Here is a 22,625-nt window from a genome sequence, read left to right as displayed (position 1 = left end):
ACAAACCCCATAAACAACATCGAATAATCCAGCCTCTCCCTTGAGAATAGGTTGGCTTCCCAGGAGCCTGCCAACTGCTGTCTTGAACTGCTCTTCACATCGTCAACTGCGACCTTTTAGCGACTCTGCGCCTTTCGCGGCGCTCTCTAGGACCATGGTCGCTAAGGAATTCCTCGACTCGGATAGAGTCAACTTTCTTGTTTGGAGGTTCGTCACTACTTCGCGTCCTCGACTCGCAATCTCCGCGCCTAGTCGCCTTCTCACCATCACCTTTTCTGTCTACGCGGGACCTTTTTGCTGACCATGAATTTCTGCGCGCCTACAGATTTCTTCTTGAAGGCAGTATGTATTACGTCTGCGCGCTCACGGCGCCACAGCTAAACTAACCACACTCGCCCACAGATTATCGAGAGACTGCTGCCAAATTTCAAAAGGAGTGGCACGTCAAGCAACCTCACAGGGAATTCGCCTTTGCGCCTCACGTCAAGAGCCATGCATTGGTTTCGGTGATTAATCGTGGCCTTGTTTACCACGCGCTTGAGCGTGAGCATTTACGAAAACTGGTAAGTAATCTTTTTGGGGAATCATTGCAATCTGTCGAGAGTTTCGGCGCTGCGCCTGTCCCCCCCACCCATTAAGGCGAGGTGGGCTGTATTCATGACAAGGTCAAATTTCCAAAACGGTCAGAGGCTGACAAAATTCACCATATGCAGCTGCCTCAGGATGCAGCAGCGGATGCAGCCGACTCGCTGCAGATGGGCATTTTTGGACCTCTGGACACGCACCCACAAGGAAGAATTGACGTAGATGAAGAGGAAGATGCGGAAGGGGAGGACATTATCGAAGAGGAGGTTTCAAGGAAACGTGCCCCTCAGCAATTATCGAATGTGTCGCCAGCAAAACGACAACGGTTAAGCAATGGATTGGAGAATGGCGCCGATGCACCGGCTACAGCAACGTTGCCAGCATCAGCACCGACGGCAACAACAGCAACAGGAACGGATTCCACCATAGCAGCACCGGCACCAGTAACGACACCTATGGAAATTGACAACCACCCTGATAACCATGCATATCCTTCACCTCTCGAGGGTGAGCAAGCACCAGAGCCAATGGTGCGGACTGACGGCCCTGAACAGGGTACCCAGGTAGACAAGGTCGAGGAGCTGGCTCCAGAGACGACCTTTATTCGCCTGGTATATGACGGCCAGAATCAAATTCAGGGAGACCGAGGCGCTACACCGTCGCCTTCCTCGCCCTCGGGGCAAGATAATGCTCCCATCCTTTTGCGATGCGATTGGAACCCAAAAGATCCGTCCATCCTCGCGGCTGGTGGCACCGATGCGCTAGCCCGTGTTTGGACAGTCCCTCGCGCGGGCCCCATCGAGCCGGGACAAGATCACGTGTCACTACAAGGTCACTCCCTTATCGATCGTGATGTGCCCCGCGATACCATAACGACGGCCATGTCGTGGACCAGCGATGGCGCTGCGATTGCAGTAGCCACAGACTCGAGGAACCATGCCTCGATCAATGTGTGGTCCGCCGAAGGCGCTCATTTGCAGTCGATGGAATTATCAGAGCCTCCAATCATCAAGATGCTATGGAACCCTGACAACACAGCTTTACTAGCCATTTCCCCGGACAAGGGTGGTACTCTTATTACCGTTCACTACCCGCCCGCTGGAAACTCTCTGTCATATGTCCTCCCGGACCACAATATTGATGCTACACCTTTCGATGCTGCCTGGACTGGAGAAGCGGAATTCTTGCTGTGTGGTGGCGACCTAATGCTATGCCTTCAATGCACAGAAACAACAATTGTGCAGGCCAGAAAATTCGAGACCAAGGATGACGATCTATTTTCCCAGGTTCTTTTCGACGGACGTTCGCGACTTGCCGCTACGTCCAGCGACAAAGGCACACTTGATGTAAGATTATATTCTGGAGTCATATCGAAAAGAGATGCTAACTGGTATAGCTGTGGGATGAGAGTGGTCATCGAAGGTCCATCTCTGCGCACCAAGGCACCATTACTGCGATGCAATGGCAGCCTCTTCCCGAAAACCAACCTGGACCTGACGACGAGCGTTTGATCGCGACTGGAGGAGACGACTGTGCGATCCTTATCTGGAATGCTCGAATGCCCGAAAGCAAGCCCAAGTGCTTCTTGACCATGGATTCACCAATTATGAGGCTGGCTTTTACGCCAGATGGTGCATTTATCGCGGGCGCGACATCAACTCAGATTTTGATTTGGAAAGTTGGAAGTTATGCTGTGCCACGAGCAAGCTGGAGTCGACCGGTGCATCCAGGGTGGCTCAGCCCAAAGGCCAGTGCCGAGGCGGACGAAGAAGATGAGCACTGCTTGTGCTGGGATGCCGAAGGCCATAAATTGGCCTATGGCTCCAATAGTAGGGTGAGTCAGGTGAAGTTACAGTGTGTTGAATTGCATCTTGCTAACAATTGAAAAGCTTGCCATCATCAACTTCCGAAGATGACCACTACACCAAAAAGGATAACATCTGCAATATTAATAGGGCCTAGATGTGCGACGAGGCAGTGCGGAAGCCCCCATACAAAGTTGCAACAAGAAAAGGCGGCTTGTTCAGGCCCGTCTTAGGAAGACAGTCGAAGAAACTGTGATGCGAAATGGGCCTGATCGGAAGCCCTTAATGTCTATTCCCGCTTGGACATGGTTGGAGCAACCATTTGTACGAAACTGCGAACTCGCGAAAGCTCTCTCTTGTATAACACGACGACGAACTACGGCTGGCTGGCCACGAGGGTAAAAATTGAACTCTCTGATTGGCAAACACACAACACTATCTGGGCACCTCTCTACGCACGAACTCTTTGTTGAATGAAGGAAAATGGATAGAGGTTATAGGAGTACAAACGACATTGCTTTCATCGCATTACCTTTGTTTTCTTTGTCTTTTTTTGGAACCAGGGGTTTTGAGGGTGGGCTGGGTTACTATGGGAGGTGAAGGCATACGAAAGGCAGGCAAAGTATTAGGGATGCGGTCTGATCTGAGATTTGGGTTCTTGGGGAGCATCATACCCAGTCTCCACGGTGTTATTGTTTTTTGGAGGGGCTTCTGCGTTCTTTGTACGATTATATACCATCTGGGGTGATGAAACGGCGCAGAAAAACACAAGAAGCTTGTTTTTACGTATAAGGAGTTGAGGTTGGTTCTAGCCAACCCGAAGATGTCAGTAAAGCAATAGTTTCAAAGAGAACAATTAACGTCATGACGCATCACCGCCAAATACAAAGAGTGAAAGGGGGCTTCGAATGGGAAGTGAAGAAGGATATCAAGTCAGCAAGGTGACCTACATGAGGTACCTCGCGGTTTGTTGGCACGATACCGAGATGGGGGAAGAAGTGATGGTGTAAAGACGGACGGAGGAGATGCACTCGAGACTTGACAGTGTGCTAGGGTATATATACGAGGGGCCATAGCGTCGGGACACATTCAGGTTTCTGGACGTGAAGGGGGCTGATCGAAGCCAATCGGATCTGAAGAGTGCAGAATTCTCAGCTGTACATAGAGTTGTTGAGGCTCAGCACGACAGGGAGTCTCAACTGCACTGTGCTGTACTGTGCTGTAGTCAGTCATCTATATCAGGTAGTCGGGGATCTCATGCCCCCTCTCCGCGTCTCTTCTGGCGTAGTCATTTGTGACAGAAGGTCGTGATTGGAGGCTGAATTGCAGACTGAGACACCACGCACTGTTTGCCTTTGCATGTCTCAGCCTCAGCTGCAGATCCGAAAGTATATAATGCATGATCATGGATGTGTGTGTGAGAGTGAATGAGAGAGAGGGAGAGAGAGAGAACAGGTCATTGTGTGTGCGTGCGAGTGTGTTGTCCTTTGAGGCGTTTGACTTTGGCCTTTGGCAACTGTTGCGTTTATCGAGACAGGACTGTGAAATATTAGGTATAGAAGGGTTATAGAACAAAGGCGTATACATATCTTAGACCACGGCACGGCATCACCGAGTCACTCACTCACGTTGAGATTTAAAGCTTTCTATCGTCGATGGATGGTCTAGACTAAACCCCCCCAAAAATACTCCGTCCCCACAAAGGTTTGGTTCATTCGCCCGATTTTCTATTTCCCATCGAGGCCATGTGCATTTGCATGTTCCCTGCATTAGCTCTGTATTTGCATTTCTCTTTTGTTTCCTCTATGCGTGTCTCTCTTCCTCTTCTTAGGTACTTTGGAGGTTTATGTAAGTGACGTGCGCCCCGCTTCCAGTGGAGGGGTCGGTTCCTTTTTCAAGGCCAGGCCCTGTCTCCCTCGCTTCCATGTCACTGGGAGTTTATGAGTTGAGCTGTATTGGATGTGAAGAAGTCATCAACCATTCTTTTCGTTTCTGCCCTTTTCTCATTATTTGTAACGAGAAGCTGTTTATCGTCTCTGAGCTACCTTTTTCTTCAAACCTCAAACATACATCTTCAGCAGCAAACAAACAAACTCTCTTATCAACTCTCTTCCCACTACCACCACCCTCTACCAAAAACCATCCACAACACAATGTCTTCATCGACACAACACCATCAATCAAATGGCTCTTCAGGATGGACGGAACAAATGCGCGATAGGCAAGCCCGCGGTAAAAACCCATATAGCGAAGAAAGCGACGTGAGCGATGGCGAACCAAGGCAGCTTGGACCGCAGTATCGTGCTTCGGCTGCACGACCTTGCACCGCCGACACTGATTCCTGCAGCCCCATGTTTGAAACACACATAGAGAGAGAACGCAGAGGAGAGGCTATTCATATTCTGGATAACCATACGGCTCTCATGGCACATGCGCAAGCGACCGGCGACGTATGTATCATCACCGCTTTGATATAAAAATGCTAGTTGTGCTAAATCATCGTCTATAGAGCATTGCCGGTCAACGGCTTCGATTCATGCGCCAGCTATGTGGCTTTGAAGACAAACATGACGACAACAACACGGCGAGGAGCAAACAGAATCGCCGAGTCAGTGATAAAATCTCTCGATAGTACAGAGTCCTCGTCATTGGAAGAGAGAAGACTGCCCTTGGTGATATAGGGGATCTTTTAGCCAACCATCACAAGCCCTCTATAACGAATCACGACTTTCAAACAATCGAATTAAATGAACCCGCATTTGCTTATCTATGCTGCTGTATTGAATGTCTACTGGCAGTAACCACATCGTAGTTCAAAACTCTGGTGCAAGCAGACGAAATCGAATAAATCGTGGCATTCTGCCTCTTCTAATTGTCGTTATGGTCTCGTGCTAATATCTAACATAGACGTGTATGCGTGTACCGCTGTGTATGTGAATGTGCCTGTTCCTTATGCGCTTGTCCACCAACTATCCCATGAGTACTTCTCCGGATCCGCCGTCTTGTATGTCCTGGTTCGCTTATCAACAAGTTGAAAACAAATGTCAAGATGCATGTGCGGAAGTACAAATCCATTCCGTACAATAAAAACTACCCGGAAGAGATATAATGTCCAAACCAATTGTGCCCAGAAAGAAAACGCCGGCAAATGCTGTATCGGACATGTAAAGCCCGCCCCTTTGTATCGAAAACAGAAGAAGAAAAAAATGAAGAAGAAAAAATCTAGGCATATCTCATACTGCGCGTCCTCTGTTGCTGCCAGCCATTGTTGTTATCAATTGGGGCGTATATGTAAGGGCCTTGTTGGTTTGGAGCAGGGCCCCGAGGATACCCTGGCCACGCGCCCATGGCTGGTTGCTTGGCTGCCCTGCGGCGAGCTATGCGTCGCTTAATACAGCTGAAGCAGCAGCAAGAGATGGACAAGAGGAGGAGTGCAGCAAGAACGCAACCCACTGGGATGGCAATATTCTTGTTGCTCTTGAACCAGTTCTCAATCTCCTTCCACGTCGAAGCGCCCTCGCAGCTACCACTCTGACATCGGCCGCCGCCGCCGCAAGGCGTACCGTCGAGGAAGTTTTGGTTTCGCTGCGTACAGAAGCCATCGCCTGACGCCTGGCAAGACAAGAGACAGCTGTTGGTACAAGCCTTCACACTGGAGGATGTCGTATTTTGATAGTTTGCTCGGCACTGCTCATCCCGCGATGTACACTGACCAGATGCGCACTGGAGGCTATCACCACAGTCTGTGCCATCGTCGCTGTGTTTGTCCTTGGGGCATGTCGCGCTGCTTCCTGTGCACTTCTCCTCGGGATCACAAGGGCCTGTGCTCGATCGACAAACAGTACCTGAAGATGCGAACTTGCATTTATCCGTGCAGCACTCCTCGTTTGAGTTATCGCACTCAGCCTGACCCTTGAATTTGCAAGTCTTTGCGTCACAGCAAGGATTATCGCCACAGCTGCCCTCGCCGCCGCAGTCGCAATCTTCGCCTTCTTCGACAATTCCATTACCACACTGCTGGCCCGAGATGGTCTTGACGTTTCTGTTATCAGTGAGACATTCCGTATTGACATTACGCCTGAAACCTGAGCAGATGTTTCCAATGGTGCAGGGAGAGAATTCACTGATTCCCTCCCTCGAAGATGGGTTCATGATGTAGTCACCCTGAGCATCACACGAACTCTTGCTCAAGGGGCAGCACGACTGCGCATCGGACGAGACTGGACAAGTCTGAGAAGTGCAATCATGGACGGCACCGAAAGTATGTCCTGTCTCGTGAGCAAATACCTGCCACTCTGCCGAAGTCTTGACAACCACATTGGCGCCAGCAACTGTCTCGTTACGACCTCCAGTGTTGGAGTTGGCTGAGGCACCAGGGCGGCAGAGCTGGCCCAGCCATGCAAGGCCAACAGCAGAGTCGGTGTTGCAAGTGCTCAGGAGAGTCCAGTAGGCGTTGCTGTCCTCATTCTGACCACGCCAGGCGGAAAACAAGTTAAGACGATCGGACAAGTCGACGCTGTTGGAGCACTTCTGGTTCCAAGGAGCTGTATCCGATGGGCTTCCAGGGCATGATCCGTCACTGATGGTGAGGTTCTGAATACCCAGCGTAATGTTGAAGCTCTTTTCGTAAACTTCGGAGGCATCATTGACCATTCTTATGACATTCTTCCTCAAAGCTTCGGTAGAGTTGAATGTGGAAGTGTATCCACAGTCAGTTGCGATTCCTAGAAGGGCGACCCTTCTGCTAGTTGGACAACCGTTCACAGAACCAATTGTAGACTCAAGGTCAACACTCGAACCGTCGTTCCCTGTACCTGTGTCGATAGATTGGCGACCGAAAAGAGATTTAGTGTTTGCCGCGCCAAAAGCGTCAAAGTCTTGGAGCTCATGAAACTTGCTGTTGAAACCCAATGTGTCAGAGTCACAGAGTGCAGCCGAAGCCCCACGCCTCTTGAGCTCAGTAGGATTAAAAGGCATGATATCCGAGTCTCGCCAGACAACCATAACATCGTCTCGAGCCTCTGATGCTGATAGAATAGGGTCATCTTCATGTCGAACTTGTTGGTAGTTGGTGCCGGTATGGATATGGTGATGGTTGCCGTCGATCCGCAGAGTGCCCTCAAAGACAGGTTCCTTTCCGTCGCGATGCATCGTTATCCTTGCCCAGCCAGCATTTGTCCAACCTTCCCGTCCGACTCGCTGAATAAACACATGTCCCTTGAACACTTTTTCGTCCTCCCGCTTTACTTTTTCGACAGATCGCACGGCACCGTCGGCGCCAATGTGAGTAATAGCGAAGTTCTCGTGTAGAATGTCGTGGTTCGGTTCAAGCTTGAGGCGGATCTTTTGTTTTCCATTGTGTAATGAGAATAGGAGATCAAAGTGCGAGTCGGCGCGTATACGGTGTGATGGTGTGTTGATTACAGGTTCACCGATGAAAGATATATAGTTGACGGCGTTGCGCTTAACTGAGCTCGCTATTTCGAGGATATTAGAAGACTACCCCAAAATACGAGATGGATTTCAAGTGCTGAGCATACCTAGTGAGGTTTCAAAGAACAAAGCCACACCTGCAATAGCGGTCGCAATCGACCGCAATGATACCATGGTGTTTATCGGACCTCGAACGGTCCTGGGAGAAAAATGGCGACGCGCCGATTGACAGAGATATCACTGCAGGGCCATACAGTAACACAGAAGAAACAGTCGAGTTGAGGAGAACGGAGGTTGTAAGATGAGAGGTAATCAAGGTGAGACGAAGATCGTCAGACGGAGCGGCCGAAAATAGAGTCGGGAGTATGACGGAACTTATTAGGAACGTCAAAGGAGAATGTGGAGAAAGAAGTGAGGGTCCAAGTATTGGGTCTCGAGGTAGAACAAAGAGGATAGGTACACGAGGAGGAAGAGGAGACGAAGAGAAGGTAAAGAAAAAGGGATTTCGAAACGGTTAATCGCGTAGCATGATCAGCATTGAGATCTGAATAATACGGTACGGGATGGATATTTCAGCTCAGTCCAGTCCGATTTTAGGGAGTTGGAAAGGCAAAACAGAGTGTGGCGGAGAGTGCTTAGAGCCTGTTGACTGTTAGGTTAGGTTAGATCCTTCTAACGCCGTTGGCTTTTACATACCTCACGCCAAGGGTTCCAAGGTTCCCGAGGGCTGGGGTGTGGATGCTGGAGGGACAGCCAAGTCTCTTGGCCAGCGAATCACGAGCCAGAGGCCGCGCGGTTCTCCCACTGCATAGCCTCCCTAACAGCAAGCGTCACACTTGTCAGCCATTACTTAGTACCAAGACTGTCAACTTTGCTGTGAATCTCATCTCATCAGAGTTGTTGTGAAACTCAATGTCAACGGATGTTGACATATCCATCTTTGAGGCTTGGCAACAGAAGTCGATAACCCTTGTATCCAGCATGCATAATTACAGATCAAATCCGACTAATACTCGCAGTCCATCTGATTACAGGCGGCCTCCCGAAGCCTCACCGGTGCATCCGACCGAGGTCAATATGTTTCGCCCTCGTATCTTTTTATCCAACCATTTACAGTACAATCCTAGGCTAGACTAATCTTCCCCGCTGCTACTGTAGTCATTTACATACATCTTCAAGTTTCTTGGCATTGACAAGTTGATATTTATCATCGGACATAAGGTGTTGATGACAGACTTTATTACCCAGATAAACGATTAGTAGTTAGACTCTGCTGCCACGTTGTTGCTACTGTATCGGGCTGTCCCAAGAATTCTTATTAAACGCCGTGGCTGAAAAGGCTTGTTTTATAACGATGTCACGACATCACGATATCGGCGGAAACGCAATTTAAGTTAGATCATTGCGCTTTAAATACCTTATATATACTACTGTACAGCCAAAGAATCGAGTCGGCCCCTCAACTTTATGCAGCCTCCAGTCAGCGGGAAACAGAAATCATCTACTCTCAAGCTATCCCACCCTTACAACTCATAGACTAATAATTACACCAACAGCCCCCAAAAACGATGACGACTTCATCACCCTTGGCACTCCAGTGGGACCATCCATTGGCGCCTTTGGCTCATGGAGTTGCTTGATATCTCTGCAACTGTGAAAACCGTTCAAGGCCTTTCTCGTTCTAGACCTCCCGTACTTCCACGCGGCGGCCCAGAAATACTGAAGCCTAAATATTAGAACGTCGTTAAAAATCATCGTGACTGTTTGCTCTTTTGCTTCATCCCACTTGACATCCCACTCCGGACATGTGTACACGCGTCCTTCGGAAGCTGGCACCGTAGACTGTTTTTCTTTATCTAGATATCCTCCAAGTCAACATTAGCAGAAGGAAACATCCAGCCATCCAAAGACAGATTCGTGCAGAACCTTGTTCTGACATCAATCACTTGTTGTGGTTGCAATTAGCTTCTTTGATACCACTACCCTGGATCACGGACGCCATTGATGTCTTAGCCAATATTTCATTATTGGGCTTTCTTTTTGCCTTGCTAGCTTAAAAAATATGAGAGAAAAATCAGACCGCAATGCTCATAAATCAACCTCATAAAATTTGGTTCCCAAGCCATCAAGATCCTCTTCCAGGTCGTGGCTGAATCCCAACATCAACCCCAAACACCGAGCGGGAATCTGATTCCAGGCCGCTTCCGTAGTCGGTTGACTATCCCTTTCCCGCTTGCCTTGTATTCATGGTATATAACTCCACTAGATAATATGCATCATGTCTTTATAACCCTTTTCGTCACTGACCTCACTTGCGCTTGGCATCGTGAACAGATTTGATAATCTTCTCAACAACAGAAGGATCAGAAAGCTGTGCGTTATGTTAGCTACAAATGCCACTTAGAGATATCTCAAGGAGATGACTTACAGTAGTAATGTCTCCAAGCTGATCCTCCTCACCAGCAACAATCTTTCTCAATACTCGTCGCATAATCTTGCCACTTCGCGTCTTGGGCATGTCAGGGACAACGTACACCGCCTTGGGAGCAGCGAAAGGACCAATGCTCTTGCGCACTTGGACAATAAGCTCCTTGCGCAGAGCATCGCTTGATTCAACACCCTCCTTGAGATCAACAAAGGCATTCACAGCTTGGCCAGTAAGCTCATCGGCGATACCGACGACAGCTGCGTCAGCCACAGAGTGGTGCTCCAACAGAGCAGCCTCAATCTCCGCAGTGGACAATCGGTGGCCGCTGACGTTGACGACGTCGTCAACGCGACCCCGAATCCAGTAGAAACCCTCGTGATCTCTAGCAGCTCCATCCCCGGTGAAGTAATAACCCTTGTAGACATCAAGGTAAGTCTCTCTGTACCGGTTGTGAGCTCCCCAAACGGTGCGGGCCATGCTAGGCCAGGACTGCTTAAAGGTCAGCACACCCTCGACATCGTTGCCGTGAATCTCTTCGCCGGAAACAGGATCGATGAGAGCGGGCTCAACCCCGAAAAAGGGTAAAGAACAACTGCCTGGCTTAGTTGGTGTAATTCCAGCCAAGGGCGTGAGAACATGAGAGCCAGACTCGGTTTGCCAGTAAGTCTAGAATTAATGTTAGCGGCGGCCACCAAACCGATGCCCATGAAAGACTTACATCAACAATGTGGCACTCCTCCTTTCCAATAACTTCGAAATACCATTTCCAGATCTCGGCGGCGATAGGTTCGCCGACCGAGCCCAGTACACGAAGGTGCTCGAACTTGCCACGAACATGCTCGTCACCAGCACGCTTCAGCAGTCTCAAAGCAGTGGGAGCAACGTAGAACTGAGTAACGTTGTGTCTCTCGATGATGTCCCAGTATCGCGAAAAGTTGGGGTAGGCAGGTGTACCTTCGAATACAACTGTGGATACACCGAGCATAAGAGGAGCATAAACGACGTAGGTGTGACCGGTAATCCAGCCGACGTCACCACCACAGAAGTATCTATCGCCCTCATGGATGTCAAAGACATACTTGCCGGTCATAGCAGCGCCGAGGAGGTACCCGGCGGTTGTATGCAGGACACCCTTGGGCTTGCCAGTGGAGCCGGAGGTATAAAGGAGGAATAGAGGGTCCTCAGAAGCGACAGGCTCAGGAGGGAAATAGTTGGGCCACTTCTCAACCTCCTCATGCCACCAGAAGTCACGGCCGCTGGTCCAGGGAATTTCCGAGCCAGTACGCTTGTAGACAAGGACATTCTCAACTGCAGGGCACTGCTTGAGAGCGTCATCAACAATTTTCTTTGTGCCAATCAACTTGCCACCTCGCTTGCCTTCATCAGTTGTGATGACAACCTTACAGCCGGCGTCGACAACACGGTCGCGGAGAGAGTCGGAAGAGAAACCAGCAAAGATAACGGAGTGCACGGCACCAATACGGACACAGGCCATGAGAGCGATGATAGCCTCGGGAATCATGGGAAGGTAGATAGCGACGGTGTCGCCCTTGCGGACACCCATCTGCTTGAGAACCCAGGCGGTGCGAGAGACCTCTCGGAGGAGCTCTCCGTAAGTGACATTGCGACCCTCGGTGGGCTCGTCGGCCTCATAAATGATGGCAACACGATCAGGGTCCTTGAAAGCATGACGGTCGACACAGTTGTATGAGGCATTCAGGCGACCCTCGTTGAAGTAGGAGACATCGGCATTGAGAAGAGAACCGCTTCGGGTGGTCTGGAAGTCGCGATCCCAAGAGATGAGCTCGCGTGCGCGCTCAGCCCAGAACTTCTCAGGTTGAGTGATGGACTCCTTGTAAAGTCGCTTGTACTCTTCGAGGTCTATGAGAGTGGGTCAGCTCATGTTGAGGCTCCGGTGCGGAAGCCGGGATCACTTACTGGCAAGGTGGGGCCGGTGGGGATGCTCTGCCGGGTTGCAAGGTTAGTATGAGCCAGGGAAACGGAGCACGATGGAGTCAAGAATAAGCAAAGAACCACACAGCAGGGTCTAGCGGGAGACACTGCGGCGAGTAATTTCGCCTCAACAGAAAACAAAGGGGCGCAATTGACTTACTAGCAAACATGCGCTGCGGAGGGTCTAAGCTGAAGGTTAGCGATGGCTCCAGCGACAGGTCAAGTTGGCTGCGCAAACTTACGATAGGTATCAACGAGGTGAGCCTCAGCGACTACAGGAGCCTTTGTCTCTTGAACGGGTGCGGGAGTCTCCTCAGCTCTCAACGAGACAGTTTCGGTGGCTGCAGGAGCGGGAACGGGAGATGCGACGGCGGCTGGGATAGCACTCTTGGGGAGAGACTCGGGAGCCGAAGCCCTGAGCTCCTGGGGCACTTGGGGTTGCTCGACGGCGGTTGCCATTGTGCTCTGTTGCTGGGGTTTATTTGAGAATTATTTTTTTCGTTGAGCGTTGCGCCTGTATGTGCAACGTTGATGGCGGGGTAGCGTGACCGTGGAGCTTGTCAGAACTGCTTGTACTTGCAGGACTTACAGCTTTCGGTGTTGCTGTTCTATGGAGATACAGACGTCGTGCAATTGAGCTGTAAAGATTTGGATTGGAGGAGGAGGAGGAGAGGTTGGAGAAGGCAATGAAGAGTAAAGTAGAGAGGAAGTGTTTAGTTGGATCTAGAGTAGGGGGAGGAGCTGGAGAAATAGTTGAGACAGATCCAGAGGTTTGATGAGGTCCGGCTTGCGGGGGGAGCTTTCTTTATGGCAAATGGGTCCATCATCATTGGAAGGCCCGGCCGGCCGTTGCGACTTGTCACTGGTACCTGCACCAACTGGGATCAGTCTCTGTGGTGTTGGCACCAAACCCGAGCTGCGGCCGGCGAACCGGGGGGGTCTTGCCGTGATCCTTTCCCCCGAGCCACCTCAAGTCCCGAATAGCCAGTAGCGATTTAGAGACTCACGTTCGCTAGCACCTAATTTTGTACATGCAGCCTGAAAGCATGATGGTCGTTATTGATCGTCACCAAAGATTCACATTAGAATTCTCGGCATTCAGAGTGGCCAAAATACTAAGCACGGCATCTGCCCGTCAGCAATGTGAGCCTAGGACATAAGATGCGACTTGACGTCGGCATTACACAAATGCCAATGTGATATACATACAAGGGCTTGTGGATGTGACCGCTACATTTGAGAACCCTTCTGCCGCGCCATGTATCCTATTATTCTCCCTGCCATTCATCCATATCAGACCGCATCGGTTCTATCCCGAAGCCCTACGCCCGAGAAAGAATGCATTGTTGGTTTCGTTCGCTTTTCTGCTTTGTATTCCTTATAACACAATGGCCTGAATGCTACCATCTATCTACTTTATAGTCACGCTTTCTGGCCTATACTGGTTTTTCTTTCATTTTCTATTGAAAACATATGATAGAAAAAGTTCACTTCGACTTTGGTGAATGATACATGCCGTAATTACGCAGCACTGCTTCCGATAAAAAGGACAGCCGCATCATTCATGCTTCTATAGGATGTTACCTACCTAGGTAGGTAAATAGCCATAATCATTGACATACCGCGCTCTGCTATTAATTATGAATTAAGTTAAGAGAGTTATGCCCAAGATAATAGGTAATGAGATACTAGTTTCTACTACCATGATATTTTCTCAGCTCTCAACATCAGAGACTCATGCTACATGGTAACATGACTTCGAATTTGATATCGTCGACGATGCATTGGGATACCCACCTATCAATAATTGGCATCATCAAATCCCTGTACTAGATAGCTTGCCGAACTATCTGCGGTAGCCGGATAGACCAATGCTTCAGGGTCAGCAGAAGATTGTTTCTTAAACAGAAACGGTGATGTCAGCCAGCAGACAGACAGTCAAAGCATGCACAATTAGGTGCTACCACCAGAGTAACATCCCGGCTCTATGATTGAGATATTACAAGACATTACTTGGGAAATGATTGAACAGCCTTGGGAAGAGATGCATCCACCTCAGGGAGCCAAAAAAACTTTAGACCCCAAGTCTAGGCATCAAAATCTATTAGTCTAAAGGTGAGTTAAGCCTCACCTAAGTTTTCTTGACTGTCCTTGATCCAATATGGCGGAGCCGCTATGGGGCCGCACACAGAGGAGTACTGAGTACTGATAGCCAAAACGTGTTATGTGATTGATCGTAGTCACGAAGGAGGTGGAGTTTTGGGAGGCCGGCAATATAGTGGAACCGGTCAAGGCGTTGCATTTCGCCAATGCAGGACAACATTGACCTTGTCTGTCGACAGCGAGCCGAGATCGCTCTCACGATGAATGCCCTGTTCGGAGGAATCGATGCCCTGGGTCTCAACTGGCGACACTTTCAGCAGTAATATCTGCAACAGGATATATGGCGTATTTCCTTATCTACTGGCTGTGGTCTTATTGCCGTGCCGTTTCGAGGCAATCGGTTTTAATGGGCTTCGATTTGACCCCACATTGTTGCAGCGTGGCAGCTGCAGATGCCCCTCCCACGCCCCCCCCGCATTTGGGGTCAAGATTTGTACAACTTGATTGGTCTATCTCAGACTCCGACTTCGCCTTCATGGCTAATTATTCAGGGGTCTCATCCCCTGTGAGTTCTTCCATCTCAACAAAGTTGAGTTTGTTAGGACATTTCCGTTTTTCTTCTGCGGGTCTTTGTAGAGAATACTGCATGTACTCTATACTTGCTTCTTTTGGAGAAAATATCTACATATTTCTGATGCTGTACTTTTGCTGCGGTATTGGATATTGTGTGTCAAAGTAACTCTAACATAGATTTGAAGACGAGGACATTGTTCTACGTACTACTACATTTATCAACATGCGTATGACAGGTGTCTCGAAGATCACCAAAGCAATTTCGTAGATTCTGTAACGAAATAGAAAGGCTAAAGTGATTCTCCTTGTCGCCGCTAGCTTCCCGCAAGATCGCCCATCATGATGACCGTCCCCAATTGGTATCGCCATGTCAATCTTCCAAAGTCAATCCCTGTCCCCATGTTGATCTGTGCCCCAACGGTCGGTTCAACATGCATCTCATAGCCGAAGCCACGGAATCCCCAAGATTGTGGCTTCACCTGCCATTCCAGCCACGCTTTAGATCTAAAATGTTGCTGGCCGTATCTTCGGGACTCGACCGAGACATTGTCATAAAGTGATGCAATCAGCGAATGGAAACTGTCCGTTTGCCATGACCGCACTCGTTAGAAAGACAGTTCACGCACACACTACGGAGGTCAGATCTGGCTCCTCTCATCCAGCCGGTCTTCTTCATGAGTTCCCGCGGTTATTCTCAGTGGTGAAGGCGCCATCACACAGTAAACTTTTGTGGTTTCACTAAAGTTACTGAGTAGAATACCGACTACTCCCATATTCGAGATAAACTAGCGGACTTGGGTTTTAGAGATCTTTTCTCAGGTATCTCTATATAAGACTACCTTAACAACGGACTTATTAGCCTGGCAAGTTTGTCAATATCAGTGATGCTCTCCAACATGCAGAAACTACCATAGCCAATGGTACTCCTTCCATTTCTCCATGCGTTCTAGCCAGGCACACGGTATCCAAACAAGGTTCCGTTTCCCCATCCTCATCCCCCACTTCATCATGACTCTCTGTATCGGGTCTGGGGCTCCACTGCATGTTTCTATGGTAAGGTATCTCAAGTTTGACGCCCAACGGGGCCCGTCCGTGTGCACTCTTAGAGCCAACTTCTCTTGCTCAGGACTTCGCAATATGAACATGACACTGTTTTGCCAGCTTATGACATGCAGCACATTACAAGAGTTATAACTGGTAGTTGAGATAGAGTGAAGCATCGACACGCACGTATCGTCGAGTTCTGTAGATTCTGCTACATCAACCTTCCTAAAACGCCAAATATACTCTAGTACAATTACATATCCATACTCATCAAATACATCTCGACAATTCTCATGAACTTCGCCACGAAAGCCTCGAGATGGAATATAACTTTGGTTCCGGTCTTGATGCGATGCTCATAGAAAGCCGCCCACTGGATGACCTCGCCTTTCAACCCGTCGTCAATGAGGGCAATCAGCTTGAACGCCAAGGTCTTGAGGATAGTAGTGGGGGGAATGCAGTGTGTCAAGAGATCGTAAAGCTTGGACCGCACCTGCAGGATCCTGGCTGGCGAGTGTTCTTCCAGGATCTCCTTTGCGATCTGGCCGATAAGGGCTTCCCAATCTGCCGGTGGGATGACTGTGTTATCAGTGACTTTCTCACTATCAACTAGGTTAGCTTTTGCTTCACGCCACCACCATGAGTGAGTTTCACTAGGGAAAACGTACTTTTGTGCATGAACGGCTTCGTACATCAGGAGAGCTCGTCGAAGGTTTCGCCCACTCTCCTCCGCTATTCGCTTGTGAAGACCCTCCACAACGGGCCAACCCTCTTTCTTCGCCGATACTGCTAGCACATCACATATTTCCTCGTGCGTTGGGGCCGCTACTCTGACAAGTAGAGTTCTTGAGCGAATCGGTGCAATAATATTGGCAGTCGAATTCGCCAAGAGAATTAATCGTAGGTTGGGCGAGTACTTTTCCATCGTTCGTCGCAGAGCTGCTTGTGCATCTCTCGTCAGGTGATCCGCTTCGTTGATAACCACGACTTTGAACTTTTGCTTCGCTGATTGATCCACTTGTTGCGTTTGTGCAACCTCTTTAAGAAGGTCCTGAACAACAACTCTGTCGTAGTTTCCAACGTCGGACGGTGTGATTTCGAGGTGATAGACGGAGGCGACAATGTTGAACTCGAGCTTTCGATTGCTAGTCGTCTGGAATACTCGAGCATCGATTTTGATCTTCTCCACACCTGGTCCATAGAGCTCCTTCAGCGTAGCGACGATTCGGGTTTTCTTTCCAGCACCTGAAGGCCCGTACACAAGTAGGTGAGGAAAGTCACCGCTCTGGGCCTGAGAGTGATACTAGTCAACAATGTTGCTCAACCAGGAGGTTCATTGACTTACAAGAGAGCGAAGACGATCTGACAACTCATTGTGATATGTGAGGGTCTCGAGAGACCGAGGTCGGTGCTTGTCAACAATAAGTGCCATCGTGGAAGCTGCTTGGTCTGGAGGTGAGAATTGTGTCGAGACAGCTTTTTGGGAAATGGTGGAAGACGCGTCGTCGCGTAAAGTGGCAGAGTGGATGATGCCTTGAAAATGAAGTGGTCCGTGCACAGTATCCAACTGTGACAACCGTTCAGCAGGCAACGAGTGATATGATTAGGTAGTAGGTAGGTATTGCACGAATTATAATGCTTTCAACAAGGAAAAGTATTTATGGTCACTAAGAAAAGATGAACTTTATCTTAGGTTCTACGCCGTTGTAAGACATTGAACATGGATCTCATTTTGTTTATTTTTAGAATTAGTAGATCTAGAGTTTGGTATTTATACAAGTTACAACAACAGATCTACACCTCTATAATGTACATGGCATTGTCTCATCAGTCCAAGTCCCTAGGGGTTGCGGGAAGCCTCAGAAGTGCTCCCGACCAGAGTCTCAGTTGTAGGCGAGGAAGCCTCCAGTAGTTCAACGGGAGCAATGTGTCGTCGAGGTCTTTTCAACTCTTCAAGAGTCACGCCGTCCAACTTGGTGATTCCAACCATGGGAGGCTCTCCCTTCTTAACAAACTCCCATTGACCTGCGATTGTGATTAGTTTTACTCAATGAACAAGGTTGTAGGATATTCACCAGGCAGCTTGTTGCCAGCCAAACGGAAAGCATCTCTCACAACTTGCTCGTGAAGTCGTCCTCGGATTTCGAACAGAATCTGGCTAACAGCCATTCGGGTTGCCCAGTGATCGAATGAACCTTTACCCTTACCCATACGCATCTGTAACTCTATAAGCCGATGTTCCACCCAACTCCGGGAAGGCCATTCTTACATCGTTACCGCTGACATATACACCAACGTTACAGTTCTTTCGCTTATACAATCGGTATTTTTGACCTCGAAGTCGCACTTTAATGGTGTCCTCGGCCATCTTTAATTGCTTGGCGCTGATTCTTCGATGGTGATCCGTCATTCGCAAACCATAGTCGCCCCAAATCACTGTCGTACCCTTGGTCGAACCACCTGTAGCGACACGAGGTCGTCCCTTTGCCATCTTCTTCTTTCGGTTCAGGTTTGGCTCAAGCCAGTTGCCCAACATTGATGGGCTCGTCGAAAAGGCTCGGACATTTTGAGGTCGTCGAATCGCATCAAGGGTCGTCAAAGACTGCTGAAGAGGGGTGTGAAGTTGTCGCAGAGGCGAAGAGGCACACAAGCTCAACCTCTGGAAGGCATTGTGCAATGCCGATGTGTTAGCGAGCTTCATGGCGGCGACCGGAGTTGACTTGAAGCTGTCTCCGTTGGCTCCAGAAAATCTTCCCGATGCCGAAGATGAGCTGATATTGAGGCCTGGATTTCAAGGCCCGCAACCAGGAACCACTTTAGCTCGTAGTCACGGACCTCGCGTCAGCTTCGCGTTCGATAGGAGCTACCGTGCACGTCACTAGACTCGGACTTCTACCTAGGCTGCTCCTTGATTGCCTGGGATTCACGTTACCAATCCTCACGCAGGCAACATTGGCGCATGCCATTAAAAAGGTCGATGCACTTCTTCAGTCACAAGTAAAAGAAGAATAAGAAAAAGCGAGATTGCCAAAAATGCCTTCTGATATCCGGTCTTTCTTTGGGCCCAAGGGTGGTAGCGCCCCAAAACCTGCCCCAAGAAAAGCTGAGGAGCTGGCCAAGAGCAAGCGTACAAGTAAGCTAAACAATTCTACTCTTGGACCAAGAACGGTATTAATATAAGTTAAGAGGGAAGAAAGGTCGTCAAAGATAGCGACGATGACGAAGATGAAGCAGTAGAGTGAGTTGGTTTCCTTCCACATGTTATTACAACCAAGCTGATCCCAAGCAGAGTGCAAAAGCCTACCACTAAATCCGCCCCAAAGAGAAAAGCCAAGTTTGTTTTTGACTTCTGTCTTGTCAATTGCCTTCTAATTTATTTTTTACAGGGACGAGGAAACCAAAGGCGTGGCTATTTCTGCTGATGATTACTTCGCTTCCACAAAGAACAGCAAGCCTTCAACTTCAGCAACACCCAAAAAACCTGCTGCAAGGCCTGATATTCCCGTTCGATCAAGTCCCCGAGGAAAGCCTACTGCTTCGAAGCCCGCAGCAACAGCGAAGAATGACAAAGCTCCCGCCACACGAAAATCAACAACTTCTTACTCACGCCACAATGCCGATCAGGATTCTGATGCTTACATGGATGACGGAGACGAAGACGACGAAGATATCTTTGCAGCCGATGCCAAGGGCGGAAGTAAGCGCAAGAATGACGACTACGAGGAGGACGAATCCGAGGATGAGGAACTTCCGAAGCCAAAGCGAATAGCGACCAGAGGCCGCAAATCCGCCGTCAAGAACGAAGGGAAGGAGGAAGAAGCCAAGCCTGCAGCAAAAGGCAGAAAGCGAAAATCTTTATCAGAAGACTCAGAAGAGTCCGAAGAAGAGGCTCCACGCAAGAAAGCGGCTACAACCAAAGCTAAAGCTTCAGCCAAACCTCGGGCTTCAAGAAAGAAGAATGACGAGCCTGAGGATGAAGAGATCAAGGATATTCTTGACAATGTTACTACCGTTCGTGCCCCTACACCACCACCCAAGGATGACAATGCCAAGTTCGATTGGCGAAAGAACGCGTTCGGAGGCGGTAATGCATCTGCTCAGCCAGCTGCCGGTGCAGCTATTCTCCCTGAAGGTGCGGATGAATGCTTGACTGGTCTTAGTTTCGTCTTCACGGGTGTTTTGCAGACCATCAGTCGTGATGAGGGGCAAGCTCTTGTGAAGAGGTATGGTGGTAAAGTTGTTGGCCAACCGAGCAGCAAGACAAGCTTTGTGGTTTTGGGAGAAGACGCTGGACCCAGTAAGCTGGCAAAGATTAAGTCTATCGGCATCAAGACAATTGACGAGAACGGGCTTTTCGAATTGATCCGCAAACTTCCTGCATTTGGAGGTGGCGGCAAAGGAGCCCAAAAGGCCCAGGAGAAGAAAAAGGCCGAAGAAGACAAAGTCAAGAAACAAGTTGCAGAGATGGAGGCCGAAGAGAAGGCTCGAAAGGCAGAGGCTGCGAAGGCCGCCAAAAAAGCGGCTGCTGCTGGAGGTCCTCCTGTGAGGGCCGCTGCGGCACCCCCTGTTCAGTTACTGACTTCAAAGTACGCACCAACACAGCTCGGCCATATTTGTGGCAATAAGGCTCAAGTCGAAAAGATCCAAAACTGGCTCAGAAACTGGCCAAAACACAAGAAATACAATTTTCAAAGAAGGGGTGCTGACGGGATGGGTGGCGAGCGCGCCATCATCATCTCTGGACCCCCTGGAATCGGCAAGACAACGGCTGCTCACCTAGCTGCGAAGCTGGAGGGCTATGATGTTTTGGAGAGCAACGCAAGCGATACTCGAAGCAAGAAGCTCGTCGAAAATGGAGTGAGCGATGTGATGAACAACACGTCGCTTCTCGGATATTTTGCTGGCGATGGCAAAGATGTGGATGCAACCAAGAAGAAGATTGTTCTCATCATGGATGAGGTTGACGGTATGTCTGCGGGCGATCGAGGCGGTGTCGGTGCTTTAGCAAAGTTCTGCAAAAAGACACAGGTTCCCCTGATACTCATCTGTAACGAGCGAAGGCTGCCCAAGATGAAGCCTTTTGACCATGCAGCTTTTGACATCCGATTCAATCGCCCAACTGTAGATCAAGTTCGATCTCGCGTCATGACTATTTGCCACAGAGAAGGGCTCAAGCTTCCTGTTTCTGTGGTAGATGCTCTTATCGAGGGAAGCAACAAGGATATTCGACAGATCATCAATATGATTTCCACGGCAAAATTAGACCAGACAAGTATGGACTTCGACCAGAGCAAGGCCATGTCTAAGGCTTGGGAAAAGCACGTCATCCTTAAGCCATGGGACATCTGCCAAAAGATGCTGGCAGGTGGATTGTTCACCCCTGCAAGCAAATCAACACTCAATGATAAGATTGAGCTCTATTTCAACGACCACGAGTTTAGCTATCTTATGATACAAGAGAACTATCTCCGAACAAAACCCATGGCGCTAAATGGAAAGGGGTATAACCAACGCGAGCTCAAGCTCAAAGCTCTTGAACTGTTCGATAATGCAGCAGAGAGCATCAGCGACGGAGACCTTGTCGATCGCATGATCCACGGACCTCAGCAACAATGGAGCCTGATGCCCACACATGCTGTGTTTAGTACGGTCCGCCCCGCCAGCTTTATAGCAGGCCAGCTCATGGGCTCTAACTTCACGTCGTGGTTGGGCAATAATAGCAAGTACGGAAGGTTGGGTAGGTCGATTCGAGAGGTTCACTCTCACATGCGCCTCAAATCTTCTGGCGATCATAACGAGATTCGCCAGCAGTACCTTCCTATCCTTTGGACGCAGCTTGTAGATCGTCTACAGAAGCAGGGCAACGAGGCAGTACCAGAGGTCATTGATCTGATGGACAGTTACTACTTGACTCGTGACGATTTCGATGCTGTCCAGGAACTCGGTGTTGGGCCGATGGACGAGGAACACGTCAAGATTGAGTCCAAGACCAAAGCTGCTTTCACCCGAACGTAGGTTGACCATTTACCCATGCTCCGATATGTAACTAACAAGCTCTCTAGATACAATGCAATGAGCCACCCAGTTCCCTTCATGAAGGCCAGCAATGTCGTCGCTCCCAGGGCTCAGCCCAAGGAGGTTCCTGATCTTGAGGAAGCTGTCGAAGATGATGATGCCGAGGCAGTCGAGGCACCCGAAGTTGATGAAGAAGAAGAAGAAATCGATTTCAAGAAGGACAAGTATATCAAGAAACCGAAAGCCAAGAAGGTCACCAAGAAGGCGGCCAAGGCTGCTGGCGACGACGAAGAAGAGGACGAGGACAAACCTAAGCGAGGTCGAACCAAGGCCAAGGCTACTGGTGCCAAGGCTAAGGGGAAGAAGTAAACGACGGCCGAGTTATTGCATGGCATTAAGTGTAACAGATAATATTCAGATGTGGTTCATCGTAAGTAAGCTAGAGGCATGTCACATTCAGTTAGTGTTTAGTATGGACGCGAGATCGGGCAAATGGAGTCAACGGTAACGAGTCAGCCCTCGCTGTAATATAGATTTCTAGTAATAACTAAGAAATGGGGTTGAGACACTCTGATAAATAGTAGCCATACTTTGATCTTTGAATAGACTCTGAAGCCCCTGGAACTTGGTCAAACGAAGTTATTGCCAGCTGCATTGCCCCAAGCAACACTGTTCATTGTGAAAGG

General features: G+C 49.2%; 7 protein-coding genes across 7 annotated transcripts; 3 read left to right on the top strand and 4 right to left on the bottom strand.

The window, feature by feature from the left end:
• Positions 1 to 154: 154 nt before the first annotated feature.
• On the top strand, positions 155 to 2,501 carry FSUBG_6481 (nuclear receptor co-repressor HDAC3 complex subunit TBLR1; the record flags this gene model as incomplete). The annotated part of the gene is made up of 6 exons (XM_036684684.1): positions 155 to 207; positions 326 to 342; positions 403 to 563; positions 714 to 1,931; positions 1,982 to 2,419; positions 2,475 to 2,501. The coding sequence occupies 6 exons, from the start codon at positions 155 to 157 to the stop codon at positions 2,499 to 2,501; spliced, it is 1,914 nt and encodes a 637-aa protein (XP_036538050.1).
• A 2,042-nt stretch (positions 2,502 to 4,543) lies between these two features.
• On the top strand, positions 4,544 to 5,022 carry FSUBG_6480 (uncharacterized protein; the record flags this gene model as incomplete). Its single annotated transcript, XM_036684683.1, has 2 exons — positions 4,544 to 4,840; positions 4,900 to 5,022. The coding sequence occupies 2 exons, from the start codon at positions 4,544 to 4,546 to the stop codon at positions 5,020 to 5,022; spliced, it is 420 nt and encodes a 139-aa protein (XP_036538049.1).
• Positions 5,023 to 5,612: 590 nt separating this feature from the next.
• FSUBG_6479 (Disintegrin and metallo ase domain protein) lies at positions 5,613 to 7,997 on the bottom strand (the record flags this gene model as incomplete). Its single annotated transcript, XM_036684681.1, has 2 exons — positions 5,613 to 7,867; positions 7,931 to 7,997. The coding sequence occupies 2 exons, from the start codon at positions 7,995 to 7,997 to the stop codon at positions 5,613 to 5,615; spliced, it is 2,322 nt and encodes a 773-aa protein (XP_036538048.1).
• Positions 7,998 to 10,131: 2,134 nt separating this feature from the next.
• FSUBG_6478 (acetyl-coenzyme A synthetase) lies at positions 10,132 to 12,663 on the bottom strand (the record flags this gene model as incomplete). The annotated part of the gene is made up of 5 exons (XM_036684680.1): positions 10,132 to 10,194; positions 10,252 to 10,917; positions 10,970 to 12,132; positions 12,365 to 12,388; positions 12,447 to 12,663. 5 exons carry the CDS (start codon positions 12,661 to 12,663, stop codon positions 10,132 to 10,134), a joined length of 2,133 nt encoding a protein of 710 aa, XP_036538047.1.
• A 3,514-nt stretch (positions 12,664 to 16,177) lies between these two features.
• On the bottom strand, positions 16,178 to 17,356 carry FSUBG_6477 (replication factor C subunit 5; the record flags this gene model as incomplete). The annotated part of the gene is made up of 2 exons (XM_036684679.1): positions 16,178 to 17,215; positions 17,270 to 17,356. 2 exons carry the CDS (start codon positions 17,354 to 17,356, stop codon positions 16,178 to 16,180), a joined length of 1,125 nt encoding a protein of 374 aa, XP_036538046.1.
• A 408-nt stretch (positions 17,357 to 17,764) lies between these two features.
• Positions 17,765 to 18,625, bottom strand: FSUBG_6476 (ribosomal L16 precursor mitochondrial; the record flags this gene model as incomplete). The annotated part of the gene is made up of 3 exons (XM_036684678.1): positions 17,765 to 17,949; positions 18,000 to 18,141; positions 18,194 to 18,625. 3 exons carry the CDS (start codon positions 18,623 to 18,625, stop codon positions 17,765 to 17,767), a joined length of 759 nt encoding a protein of 252 aa, XP_036538045.1.
• Positions 18,626 to 18,957: 332 nt separating this feature from the next.
• FSUBG_6475 (replication factor C subunit 1) lies at positions 18,958 to 22,308 on the top strand (the record flags this gene model as incomplete). The annotated part of the gene is made up of 4 exons (XM_036684677.1): positions 18,958 to 19,057; positions 19,132 to 19,162; positions 19,311 to 21,935; positions 21,987 to 22,308. The coding sequence occupies 4 exons, from the start codon at positions 18,958 to 18,960 to the stop codon at positions 22,306 to 22,308; spliced, it is 3,078 nt and encodes a 1,025-aa protein (XP_036538044.1).
• Between the last annotated feature and the right edge of the window lie 317 nt (positions 22,309 to 22,625).

Source organism: Fusarium subglutinans (genome assembly GCF_013396075.1).
Source record: "Fusarium subglutinans strain NRRL 66333 chromosome Unknown NRRL66333_c0000067, whole genome shotgun sequence".
Lineage (NCBI taxonomy): Eukaryota > Fungi > Ascomycota > Sordariomycetes > Hypocreales > Nectriaceae > Fusarium > Fusarium subglutinans.
Note: the sequence above shows the minus strand (reverse complement) of the source record. Positions and strands in the feature narration are given on the sequence as shown.